Source organism: Synchiropus splendidus, chromosome 13, assembly GCF_027744825.2.
Source record: "Synchiropus splendidus isolate RoL2022-P1 chromosome 13, RoL_Sspl_1.0, whole genome shotgun sequence".
NCBI classification, from domain to species: Eukaryota; Metazoa; Chordata; class Actinopteri; order Syngnathiformes; family Callionymidae; genus Synchiropus; species Synchiropus splendidus.
Window position 1 is genome coordinate 13,962,806 of NC_071346.1, and position 14,270 is coordinate 13,977,075.

Below are 14,270 nucleotides of genomic sequence, written 5' to 3' on the forward strand. Positions count from 1 at the left end.
GTTTAGGCGGTGGCCTGACAGCCTACAGTAAGGTGGGCAGGGCTGCCCGGCAGTTACGGACGTGATAAATGGGAGGTAGCAGGAAGAATTGTGTCTGTGTGTGTGTGAGGGAGGCGGCGAGAAATGGAAAGAGGCATCAAAGTATGTTTTTAGCTGATAGATAAATGGCTTGTCACGGTTTGATCTATTGGATTTTTTTTCTGTTTGAGGAATGTATGTCGTGCAGCAGGACACCTTCGCATAGTGGTTTAAGTCCTGGTCAGTGAGTGGCCCCAGTGCAGGGGAATTTCTAGATGACTTTGCCTGTCAAAGATGACAGTACTGAGCAACACTCCCAGAGACTATTATCTGTCTCAACCATGTTTTAATGGTTACGTTTTCTTCTCTTTAGAGTGAGAGGAAAGGCACATCTGACATTGTGGTAGTTTGGATTAGCTACTTGCTGGTTTTTCATGCTGATGACAAAATGTTTGTTGGGAAAGCAACGGCGCCTCCCTACTCCAATGAGAGTTGGGGCTGGAATATGATTATTTCATCATTCTACTCAGCAATCTGTTGGAATATAATAAGTGCTTTACCACTATAAATACTTTCCATCATGAACTTATTGTGAATCAGGGAGACATGTAAGGTGTGTTATGGATCCTAACAAAAACGCTAGCAATGCTACATGCTAGCCAAACAGCGGCATGCACCAGATTGATTGAGCGTGTGCACGAAGACGAGAAAGTTGTGTATCATATTTCATTATGGAATAGTGGTGGCATGCTCCTTTGACTCAGTCGCGTTGAATAAAATATAAAATAACCATGACCATGCTAAGCTACTGGATATCATTATTACCCTCACTTGCTAGAAGTGAAAAAAGCAACTTTGAGATTGCTTTGAATTTCTGAATTGCTAAAAGATATACGTGTAACAAGCCTTATATTTTTATATGACATGTATATTGCTGGAAGCAACTCAGTGTAGGCTCAGAAGTAAAGCCTTCAGTTCGACTGTCCTTGTCCTTGCTTGTGTCTCTTGCCTGCGTGGACCAGCTGTGGATCCAGTGGTACCACCGGACTGCAACACAACAAAAGCATTGAGTCTGAAACAATAGGTCCATTATCACTTGACCCTGATAAAGACTCTTTTCTGCATTTGTGTGTCTCCAACTGAGCTGTGGCACTGACTATTATACAGCCTCCACAGACACACAGGTAGATCCCAGACCGTTGGTCCCTCCTTCCTCCAATAACTCACTTTGCCCCTTCATGTGAAGCCAACAAATGGCAAGAGGCTGTACAAATGAAAGGTAATGTTGTTACAGTTTGGATCTCATGAGTTATGACAATAAGGAGGGATTGGAAAAATCCAGATTTAGCATGGCATCATTTTTCAGCAGGATTGAATTATGAGGAATTATCCTCAGTCAAGTGCAAAATACAAAAAAAGAAAAAAATCAGGAGTTTGTGCACTCAAGTGAAACCCTAGTTTTTATTTATTCGACAGCTTTAATGGGGGCAGTGTTGAATACATCTGAGTTCGTCCCTCCAAACCTGTTGAGGGCTTTCTCTCACTCACCCTGCCGCACATGTGATAAATGTCCCTTATCGCCTCTGTCATTGTAATAGCTCTGCAACAGGCCCAGAGAGAGACACAGAGAGGATGGAGACAGCCACGAGGAGGGGGCCAGGGCACAGGGGTGTCAAGAGAGTCACCGCAACTTAAAAACAGAGAATGGAAAGCGGAGGAGAGGGAGGGATGGAATGGGATAGCTGGAGTTATCAGCCGGGCTTGTAGAGGGGAAGAATACGCATCACACTGCCAATCATCCAGCCTGAAAATTGCTCTGAGATTTGAGTCCCCAGACAGTGTGTTTCCATGTGTGTGTGCCGGCAGGTCTGTGTGTGTGTGTGTGTGTGTGCTGCTGTCATTTCTGTGCTATTATGGCCGCAGATGTCCCGACAGCCAATGCTCAAACTTTAAAAAACGCTCCTCTTCTTCTCGCCCTCCCTGAAAATAAAAGAAAACCTCTTCACTCCTGTCACCAACTATTAGAGGAGCGAGAGAAGGGCAGGAGTGACACACAAAGAAAGGTTAATATGTGAGCGGGGACTATCTCAGTTGCTTTAATTTTTTATTGATCCGAGTTCTGGATCTCAACCGAGCGCCAGCGTGTCCTCGAGATGTCTTGGATTTAGATTGTGGAGTGTATGGGATTTATTTTAAAAACAAGTGTCATATATGTCCCTCGATTTTTGGTCAAACTTGTTCTTAAAACGTTAAAGTAATTTATTTTGTTATTACACTAGTGGAAATACACGTTTTAAACATTGTATAATGTATAATAAAAAAAAAGACAGTTGTTCCATTTTTCAGTCCTTGTGTTATTTCAAATGCACATTTTGTCGACGACAACCCGTTATTGAGTGGGGTTTAAACCAAATAACAAACTCTTAAAACGAATACCTCGGCTGAAGCAAAATGTTGTGAAACATCCTCCTCTATCGGTCAGTCTGATATTGCAGGCATAGTGAGCGACACCACACGCGCACACACACATCGCCTCAGGTGTGACCATGTAATACCACGCCGACAGATAGAATCTGCTCAAGCGAAAGATACAATTTTTTGATAGTAGTAAGAAACCTAGACAGAAAAAAAAGTGTTTCAGGCTATACAGAAATATGAAAACATATATTTTTAAAAGGTTGGGTTGGTGAAGTATTAAACAAATAATCTTCATATCCAAACGTTTCTTGGTGATTGTTATTATTTGCAGTTTGAATCCATTTAACTTTGCATTTTTATTACAATAACTTATTGCATTAACAAAAGGACTTGAGATGTCATATCCAACATTACTAATCCAAGGTACAGTTCTCTCTCTCTCTCCTCTAAAATATCTGCTCTCTTAAACCATGACTCTTATACTGCAAACAGAAGACGTTGGTGATGTTTCTCAGTGGCCAACAAACTATCAAAACCATGACAAGGACGAGGGCTTGTGTGGCCTGCAGGGTTTTGTGTCAAAAAAAAGTTACCTCCGAAGTCAACATCATGAAACCGGAAGTTTGTTTAGGGTCTGTTTGATTTCTATTCCGGGGACAGTCGTGCCAGGAGGGGCAATGCCGCCAGACAGCTCGACAGACAGCGAGATAGATGGAAGACCAGGCTGCTCCCCTTGTATGAAGGATTATCCCCGATCCTCTGTTTGTGACAAGAGCAGATAAGAGCCTGAGAAGAGCGGGAGCGAGAGGCTGAGAGGGTAGGCACACATCACGCACACACCGATGAACATATAATCCACAATGAGAGAGATATCAATCCATCATTTAGCGCCGGGGATTCAAGAGGAAATAGTTTCTTCCCACCCCCTCATAAATGTTCAAAACGAGCACCAGCATATCTGGAAAAAAAAAAGGTTTCAGAGGCCATTTTGAATGAGAGTTCAATTCCATCTTTTATCTGATTTACATTAGAACTATTGTCGCTGTCAGGGCTGCATATCTGAGAGGATTCAGAGCCGCTGTTGTGTCAAACAACATCACTTACAGATGCTTCAGTTCCTGACTCTGATCTGACGCAGCGTGATCACAATCGCTTGGAAGAAACGGAGCAGGCGGGAATGAGGGCGAATCGTCGCTGGTAAATCACTTTGCTGCTGCCTTTTTAGTGTTTTGCTGGAGTTACTTTCTTCTGAACTGTTTAATTTGTTGTGATGTTTAATAATCATCATCATTAATATGTTTATCAACGAGCCCCAAACTTGCAATGCTGCACAACCACTGAGTTCGAAAAGACATGCCTCCAGAAAAAAAAAAAAAAAAACATCTACAGCTGGAAGCTTTAGATGTTTTTTTTTGCTACAAACCCAGCTAGTGTCATCCTACAAGCCGTTTTTAGACAATTCCATCTAGGTAGTGAGGGGCTGCTGAGGCTTCATGAAACAGTGTTATTATTTTTAGTGCGCACTAGATGGCACTCTCTGCTCTAAAACCATTGGATCTGAGGAAGCACTTCATTGAGACCCAAGAGTGCCATCTGGTGACCACTGTTTCATGAAGCCTCAGCAGCCCACATAACATAAAGGACTTTTGTCCTATTCGCTCCCAGCTGTGGCCAGAAAGCACTGGGGTATTGTTCTATTGTGTTTATTTCACCTGCTGGAGGACAGCGTAAAACGTAGGGAAGCCCAAGGACGCCTGGAGTGAGAGCGACTGAAAATGAGAAATAAAGGAATAATCCAGTCTAAGTGCGACTAAATGTGCGAGAGAGAGATGGAGAGTGAGCGCGCGTGTTTGGCCCTGAACTGCAAATTGCCAGGTTAGGTGGCAGGGCCATTTGGCGGCGTTGCCGGTGCTAGACTTGATGGATGAGACAAACTGCAGGCTCTTTTCTCTTGTAACTTTAAAATCATTAAGCCTTTTACACGGCCATGCAGATTTTTATAGCCACCTCAGACAATCTGTCGGAGATGGCGCTAGGCACTCTGACGGAGTGATGTGGTCGCGGCATGAATGTAAATGCGTTGGAGTACAGCCCTGACTTTTAGTCTCCCGTGTCTTTTCGAGAAAAGATCCGTTTTTCGGAGACAGTGTATTGAACTTTGGATTCATCTCCCGCGCGTGCACATAAAGAAAGCAAAGCTCTGTTTACAACCGGTGTGTAAACATTTACCTCCCAGTCAACCCATTATGCCCCCTCACATCTCTGCATATATTTCACGTCTCCTCTGTAATGATCTTGCCGTTGCAGAGCAGGTGGAAATGAAGTTCAGGTATTCGCGGCAGGTAACGGCAGGACGCCGTGACATTGATATAAGATTTTAATCTGCAGCTCCTCTTTGCGTGGCACGTTTCGCAATCACAAACAGCAGAGGTGGCGCTAACCCGTGCGATAGACAAGGAGATGCGCGGTATTAGCCAGTCTTTGTCGCGAATGACACAACAGAAACTCTGCTTCCTGTGAGAGTACGCGAGGCTGGCGATAAACAAGTGTTAGCAGCTGGGTGGGCGTCTGGTGACACGCTCCAAATATGATCAATATCAGCGTCGCCGACTACCCGCCAATCGCGGCCTCCTCCGCTGTTAGGATTCAATTAACACCGAGCAGGCAGCCATGGCCCCCTCATTAAAGCTAATTAGTTAAAACATCAGCCAATCAAGCATTAATTGGCTTTGGTAATTAATTCAGCCGCCAGAGCGTGCCGCGGAGGGAGAGAGATAATGAGAGGCGGAGACTGCCAGCCTAAGAGGGAGAGGAAGGAGACGCAGGGTAATGAGGGAGATACAAAGAAATCACTTCTGTGTTCCTGAGGAAGCAAAGAGTGTGAGAGATGAACACTCTGATAGGGAAATATGCTTATTAGAGGCGTCATTACACCCGGGATAGTGCCACGCGCCACTCCTTACAAGTGGCTTTCATCCGTCATAAATACAATGTCTGCTGTGTTTTTCTGCCGCCGAACTTTTGACTTCCTTTAGTTGTCATTGCACAGTGAAACACAACAGTGTGACCTCACTGTTGTGTTTCACTGTCAACAAGAGGGGGCTAACTGCGGATGATAAAGGGATGGGTCAGGTTGGATAAAGAGAGAGAAACAAGAGGGGGCTAAATGGGGAAAAGCACCCAGGTACAAGGCGGATGGAGGGATTGAGAGAGAAGAGAAAGGGACGAGAGATGAGACAAAATGTCGTTGCTTGGCTTCCGGATCAAACAATCTTCTTCTTCTTCTTTTCCTTTCGGCTTCTCGCTGTCCTCTGCTTCCTCTTCTCTCAAACCTACAAACCTCATGTCCTCCTTCACCACCGCCATAAATCTCCTCTTCAGCCTTCCTCTCCACCTTCTGCCTGGCAGTTCCAACCTCAACATCTTCCTACCAACCTCCTCTGTACATGTCCAAACCATCTCCATCTAGCCTCTCTGACTTTGTCTCCTGACATGTGCTGTCCCTCTGATCTACTGCTTCCTGATCCATCCACCCCAGAGAGAACCTCAGCATCTTCATCTCTGCTACCTCCAGCTCTGCCTCCTGCCTTTTCCTCATTCCAGATCAAACAATAATATATTATTATATATATTATTATAAGTGTATAAGTGTTTCAGTTGTTCTGTATATGTGGGGTGGTCAATAATGCCTTGTCAGCACTTCACTTCAAAACTTGCCGGTGTCCTCCTTTGCCCACGAACGCCTCTCCAACAAGGTTTTGGAAATGGGACAGGCTTCCTCAGCTGAGGACGGTGTAACTTCAGTGGGCGATTCATCCTCTTTGAATATTTCATATGAGCTCAATTAATAATGAATCATTCATCATGAGAATCAATTAAAACCTCTAATCCCGGTTCATTTTCGTTTGTGTTTGACTGCTTCCAAATTCATATCTCCTCCTTGTGCGTGCAGGGTGAGATGGGGGTTCAGATTGGGTTCGGCCGGTGTGGCGGCGGCTCGTGCCTCGGCTCCCTGGGTCAGCGCTTGCTTAATGCTCCATTAATTTACTTCTGTCTGTCTCTTCCGCTCGCTCTCCTTCACACACACACACACACATAGACAGACAAGGTGATTGATTGAATAAACAGCTGTCAGTAGTTAGAGATAATGTCAGCAGCATCCCCCTGCTGCCTCTTCCACACGCTCACACTCACAAGCCGCCAGGTCCCTGGAGTAAAACCCACATTAAACACATACTGATACGCACTTCAACACACACATCATCAGTTCACCATCCATCAGCAAGATTATTTATCCCCTGATTTTTGAGTTTTTCAAGCACGCCACTTGTAAACTTGAATTGTACACCGATGTAAAGTCCAATAACTATTGTTTTTAGGAGATTCATTTTTACATCCAGTGTTGTGCCCAGATTGTAAACTCTCCATCTGGCCACCCTTCAACCTCCTCCCCGCCACTGCACAGGCATTTCATTTGCTTTTCTAAAAGTGACAACCCCTGGGAGCGAGGAGGGAGGGAGGGAGGGATGGTGGAAGAGCCCGGTGATGAGTTTGGAGCAGGGCGTGGACGACTGCTATTTAAAAGTGCCATGCATCACTGTCACGGAGAGGGAGCACGCGAAACATACGAGCGAGACACACGCACACGTGGCAGAGTGTGACGCAGCTTGGGTGGCAAACTGAAGTTGACCCCCGTTCCATTTCATCAAATGTCCTCTGAATGAGCGGCATCTATTTTACGCACGCACACATCATGATCAGCACAGTGTCTGGCCTGTTTAAATCACGGCTCACTTCCACACACACACGCATGGTGGGACGGTCCCATTTGCGTTAATATCGCCGCTTGTTTTTGGGCTTTAGGGCTCACATTTGCTATTATGGAGATGATAGCTTTACCGAGGCCCCTCACCTCACCTTGCCGCGGTCAGTGAAAAGAGAGGGGGACAGTGGAAATGAAGGCTGACACCGTGGCGGGATTTATTTGATTGCGGATGCGAGGCGGTGTCATTCTGGAGAGGAGGAATAAGCGCTGTGGAGGGGGGGGTGTGACACGATAAGGAGGGCCTGGACCCTCAGGCGAAAAGGGAAAAAGAGGTGCGAAGGAGGGAGGGAAAAAAAAGTTGACGGAGAGCAGAAGTGGCCCCCTTTTCCCGTTTCTGTGAATCAAATCAAATTCCGCTTATCGCACATTATTTGAAGAGGTTATCGGGCGCGGTAATGTGGTTACACGCCAAGCCGCGGCTGAGAGATTTCGTTGTTTACCGATGTTGGCGGGTGTTATAGCTAACCGGCTGGGCGGGCGGCAACCTGGGGGGAAGGAGGAGAGGAAGAATGGGAAAGAAGGGCAGTGAGCAAAAACACTTGATGCATGTCAGAAATCTCATTTAGGAGAACAACCAGGCAGGGGAATGGAATTGTGTGTATCTTGTGTTTATACAAATACACACACGTGCATGAGCACACACAGTCAAGGACACAACTTTTGTCAGTGTAGAGGAATGCATGCTAAGAATGTCCTGTCGGTAACACTTTGAACTTGAGTCAGGGCAAGTTTAAGTCAACTCAACCGAAGCCCCCCCTAGTGGGCCTCAAGCATCATCATATATACAGCTACTTGAGGCAGTCCATCACAACAAGCCACTGAAGCACTCCTCACATCTATTCATCACATCGCAACCACTAGCAAGGAATCGAACCCATGACATGAATAACTCAAAACACAAGAGCTACGACCCCAGAAGAATCCATGTCAAGTGGAGGATGAAAGCAGTGACATTTATTATAGAGGGGTCCTTAAATGGGATTTGGTCGTACAGTGTTGTGAGTACATGGCTAACATCTCAGCTCATTGAGCCATGAGGACACCTTTTTTTTTATCTCTGCTCCCATTCAGGGCAGGTATTGAACCGACAATCGCCGCTCTCTCTGGTGATGGCCTTTTTACCTGCGCTTATTGTGGTGGGTGACTGGGCGCTATCTTCCATCTATTGATTCACACTTCGTCTGCACCTCAGAGAAGGAGAGAGGGGGGTAGTCAGGAGCAAAGAAGCACTGCAAATGAATCAGACCTTGGAAATGTTTTCAGTGTATTTGTGCCAACAACAGCTTTGTTTCCCCCTCTCATAGCATCCCTACCAGCTAGACATGTTGCCAAAAATACTCTTCTTTTAACAAGTTATATGTTGATGGTTGAATTTTCAGGAATAATGCATTTGATATTAATACTAAGAGTACAATTTTTCTACTTCAGTCATTCTATCGCCTGACAATAATGCCCTTATGGAGTGTTTTATTTAATCAGGTTATTTTTTTAATTTCCAACAATTTTATGTTGTTTATCCTTTGTATTTATTTTTATTTTAAAAAATATATGTATTGTTTTGTAGCGTTGGAGTTGAATATTTTCTCTCCCTTTTAGAAGGTGGACATTTATTGATTCATGGACTTCTTTTCAGTGTTTATAAGACCCAATTGAGACTTTCAATTGAATTCTATAGCTGTATTATCATGCTGCGTCTTTCTCAAAAGTTGGTAAATAAGTTTTACTATTGAATAGTGATGGCCAGATGAGGCATCATGAAACAGTATTGCAGCGTTGATGAAACAGTGTTCTAATTTTCACTGGTGGTTTAGACTTAGACTTAGACTTTCTTTATTGTCATTGCACAAAAACATATCACTATATAATGGCAACGAAATTTCGGTTTAGGAATGATGTGTGGTTTCATTGAATTAGTTATTAGTTATTCATGTCCAAACATTTTACAGCAGACAGTGCCATCTGGTGGCCTCTGAGAATCAGGACACTGTTTCATGAGGCCTCATCTACCCATTACTGCTATTGAACATGATTGACACACTCATTCACACAAGACCTATGATACGTATGACATATCAGTCATCATACGTACATCATACCTGGTACAACAGTGTATAAGAATCCAAAACACACAACCTGCCCTTCACTGCTACATGTATTTATAATTCTGGAAAACCAAAAAGTTTGCTCAAGATAGATCACAATGTCAACGTGCTTTGAAGATGATCGATCTAGTGACAACAAATGTTAAAATTACTATCGAAGTCAAATGTATCTAAAGTTCTAGCAGGCCACATTAAATGACTTGATGCGCCGGATTTGGCCCTCAGGCCTTGAGTTTGGCACAAGCTGTTGACAGTAGATTATAGATAAATTAGAGTATCGTACTAAAAAAAAAATTACTTGACATGCAAATAATAACTATTGTCTCCACGTCCAGTGAAGCATAAATTCCAAACCTGGGATTCATCAGAGGAGGATGCCTGAAGTCGGTGGAAATGCCGCCTGTCAGGTGGCTGACATATTGTTTTGTGATATGAACATAACCAGTGAGTGCTTTTAAGTTGACCATGTGACAGAGATGAAACGGATGGATGGCAGGAACTGCGGATGATAAAGGGATGGGTCAGGTTGGATAAAGAGAGAGAAACAAGAGGGGGCTAAATGGGGAAAAGCCAAAGGAGGGAATGCACCCAGGTACAAGACAGATGGAGGGATTGAGAGAGAAGAGAAAGGGACGAGAGATGAGACAATCCATCTTGGCACATTAGGGGGGATCAGGGAGACACTCCATCACCGCTGTCAGAGAGAGCTGCTCCGCCTTTCCCGCTCCCCTCTGTCCTCGCTCCACCAGCCGGCATTTCACTGAAGAATCTCGGCATTAAAAAGTCCTGTCAGGCCTATTTCCTTGTTATTGTCCGGCCCTCTCCTCTTCCCTCGTCCTCATCACTCCTCATCACCCTCTTCCTCTCTCCAACATCCTCATCCCTCCCGCCATCCTCTTTCTCTGTTTCGGGTGTCTTCCCTGTGTTCCTGAAGATTGAACTCTCCTAGTTGCACTGCAGGGTGTGTGTGTGTGTGTGTGTGTGAGGACATATGGGATGCACATAGGTATGTGTGTGGTGGTGTGTGTGTCCCAACATTAATCATCTTTAAGGCACTGACAAGACTGGTGTGCGACATCACATCACATCAACAACCCCCCACTCCCCCACTCTTTTCCTCCCCTGAATTTATCTGTCTATCTGCCTCCCCCCATCATTCACTTCCCTGAGGGAGCGTTTGACACAGCGAGGGGAAACGTGAAAGGAGAAACGGAAATAAAGAGGGGGACACGCCATGAGTGAAACAAATAAAGAATTTATTTTCAAAGAAAATGACCCCTCATGTTTTCTGCTTAACATTATGATATTAAAGCGCCTTTTACACAACTTGTACTCTTAAATTTGTTAACACCATTAAGGTATATTCTGATGATATAATCAGTAATATATTGGATCTATCTGCATTTTATTTATTTATTTATTGTTTATTTACTTTATAAAAATGTTTTAAATGTGAGTTATTGAATTAATACATTTACTTTTTTGCCAATCCTAAACAATTCATTTTTGTTTTGCCAACCGTAAAGACTCCTTTGGGAGCAGTGAGGTCAGTGAAGGGTGTAGTGAAGAGCGAAGCTTTGTGAAGCAGTGCCCTATGTTTCAGAGCCCACAAGATGGCACTGTAAACAGCAGATCCACTTTTTAAGTCAGAAAATATGAGGGCGAGGCTTCATGAAGCGTCATCATCAAACTAGGGGCCCCAAGCTTTGTTCTGATAAGTGATGGGACCTTTTCTTTACCACTTTTATGTTCTTCCAAAAACAAGATCAATAACAAGATATTGAATGTCAAATTTAAATAATTTGTAAAGTAATGCTTCAAAATTGACCACAGCTTGTTAAAGTTCTGATGCTTTGTAGCTGAAAAAAATCACCTTCCCATCTTTGTCAATTTATTGTCAATTGCCAAAACCCCAGAATTTTCTTATTATAGTAGTGGAAGGAAAAAAAAACTTTGAAAACCAGCACTTTGGATAACTGTTAGGGCAACTGTCACAAAAAATATCAATGAAAATATTATTGTTGTTGTTGTTCTTGTAATATATGGGAGAGAGTAATACTTTTTTTTAGAATTCAAGATCGAACAAGCACACTTTAATCATGCAGGGAAAACATGCGTTGCTTGGGCCCCACTAAGGGTCTGTCGGCAAGTATATCCACCCTTAGACAAGACCAAGCTAGAACTAAAAAAAAAACATCCGTATTGTTGTTTTTATTTTGCTGTCCTTTCTGTGGCATTTTAATGTCACTTATAAAACAAGGTGATGTTGAAAAAGTGTCGTTTTAAAATTCAATTACTGCATAAATGCAAACTTCACGACAACAGATGAGTAATCTGTAAACACATGATGGTGTTTGCAAGTAAACAACTGTGTGCAGATCCAGCTTGTGTGTTTGTCGGAGGAATAGAAAGCCCCCACTCCGCCCTCCTCTCGCTCCCTCTTCGCGCCTTCATCAGCTGCAGACAAGGATTGGATCGTTCTTTGTTTGTTGTGGCGGACAGCGACAGCTTCAGCATGACTCAAATTATCTTGTCAAAGCAATAAAGAGGCAGCGGTGCTGGGTTAGGTGGGGTGGAAGTGGGGGCTACGGGGTGTAAGCTGTGTAAAGATGTGGTTAGAAAACAGATGAAACTGGGGTGAGGTGTTAGAGGCTGTGAGTGAAAGATGGCATGAAGAGCTAAATAAAACAGAATTCCAATGGTGACTCATGAAAGAATGTATGGAGAATAAGAGAATTGACATTAATATAAGATAAAATTAAAATCTTTATTTAACGCAAATTCACTTGTTGCAACAACACGACAACTTCATGCAGGAAACTGATTCAAATATTTTATTGAATTAGTATATATTTTAGCTCCAGATGACAGGGAGCCCACCAGCAACATTTCTGGCTACCTTTTGACCCTAAGTCTTCGAGGATATCCTGTCTGAGACTTATTGTTCTGTTCTAAAGAAGTCCATCTGAGGAGATCGGGAAATGTCCCACTGCATTAAGCAGCGAGGCATATTCAATAGGAGGTATTTTTACATGAAGCTTGCACAGTCTTGGTCCACACAATGACACACACGTAGAAACCAGCCCCACCCTGCGCCCCACTGATCAAGGACAATGAAGTGAGTAAGTGTTGGCAGACACTGAAGTACATTGTCTCACCCTGATAGCACTTAAATCCCTGTCCCCGACTCTGACCCTGGAGCAGGAACACCTAAACAGCTCCTGTAATGGTCTAAAAGTAGCACAGGACACATTGCTACACGCTTGAGAAATATGTGATGTGATACAGTGGGGCCTGAGCCTTGTGGTGCTCAGCCTTGTATCAATGTTATCATATTTAAGGATGCGATGATCCAAAAAAATAAATATTGTTTGGCAGGCAACATAAATGTTTATGATTTTTTTGTTCCAGGTAAAAAGAAGATGTCGCTGTACGACAGCCAGGCTCCAATCTGTCCCATCTGTCAGGTCCTGCTCCGACCTGGAGAACTCCAGGAGCACATGGAGACAGAGATCGAGAGGCTAGCTGCCATTTGCCTCAGGTAGGTCATATCATATCATATCATATTTACCACTTCAATATCACCTGAAGGAAGCGTTTGAAACGTCACATACTGCATGTACAGCGTGGGGTGAAGAACAGAACATCACAATGACGGAAGTCATGGTACTGCAGGAAAGCAAGGTCTACGATTTTCAGATGGATTTGACCTGCAATAGAAAAGTTTTCACCTCAGTTATCATCGCTGTTATCGAGTCTCATGTTCAACATTTACTTAAAAATGTCACCTCTCAGGAAAATATATGAGTTATGTTCAATGAAGCCAAACTGAGTCAAGACCAAAGTGCACTTGGTGTTGATGGGTTGAGACCAACACCCAGACCCAACTGAATACAGAAAACTCTATTAGTCAGGTGTCAGAACAAACCCATCCTCACACCCATGTCGTAATATATTGACCAACTAGAAGGAGACCACAATAAAATGCTTTCTAAGTAGTGACAGGTTGACGCTCGGTGTCAGAGCTCTCTTTTCGACTTCATCTCTGAGACATATAGGGTCCATCAGTGGGCATAGAGGTACCACTCTGGTGATGTTTTTTCCAAAACAGAAGCCTTCATTGGTTGGAAATGTGTCACATGTGAACACATGTGGCCTTAACAAAAAGTCAAGGCTTCTGCATTGCCTTGACCAAGATGAGATCAAGGCTAACAATGCAATATTCTTAGACTTAGACTTTAAAAACATGGTCTTGAGTCCTTTCCAAGGAACAGAGAGTGAGCCATAATGCGTCCATGTGTGTTGCGTACCAGGTGGAAAGATTTTGCACAAATGACCATATCGAACTATTAAAGAAAAAAGTGACTCATATCAAATTGTCTCTTCAAGTTGTCTGTTGGACACCTTCGTTCCTGCAAGGCTTTGAGTGATGTCTGTGATGTCACTTAAACACTGAAACACTTTGTAGTAGGCAGAATGTGTTATGGTAAACTCCATTATACATCATGATTTTCAAAGAAGAAAGTCTCCCTATATTTTTAAACAACATACAGTTTACTGTCAAATGCATAAAGGTAATATAGAAACTAATCTGAATTTTGGTCCAAATATGAGATTTTGAATATGTTTAAAGCTAACTGGATAGACTTCGAAGAGAGAAGTTGGCTGTGTTCCTGGTAAAAGATTCATATTTACAATGGCATTATGAGATGAAATTCACTCAATAGTTTTGATCATCTTCAAAAAATCATCTTCCACACATTTTAATGTTTTAATGCAATGGATTCTTGATATAAAATGCTGACTCGGAAGATTCCAAGCTCCACTATCCCAACACCTTTCATCATTCTATTCAATCAAATTGGCATTAACTGTGCGATACATAAGAAAAATAGGGCATTTTCCAG

The 14,270-nt window shown here is 43.2% G+C and overlaps 1 protein-coding gene across 7 annotated transcripts in view; it reads left to right on the forward strand.

The window, feature by feature from the left end:
• rnf220a (ring finger protein 220a) overlaps window positions 1-14,270 on the forward strand; it is a 121,436-nt gene that overhangs the window by 81,946 nt on the left and 25,220 nt on the right. For all 7 annotated transcript variants that reach the window (XM_053883179.1, XM_053883183.1, XM_053883181.1 and 4 more), the window contains exon 3: window positions 12,775-12,904. In XM_053883179.1, the coding sequence (XP_053739154.1) occupies window positions 12,775-12,904 (130 nt within the window). The remainder of the gene's footprint in view (window positions 1-12,774; window positions 12,905-14,270) is intronic.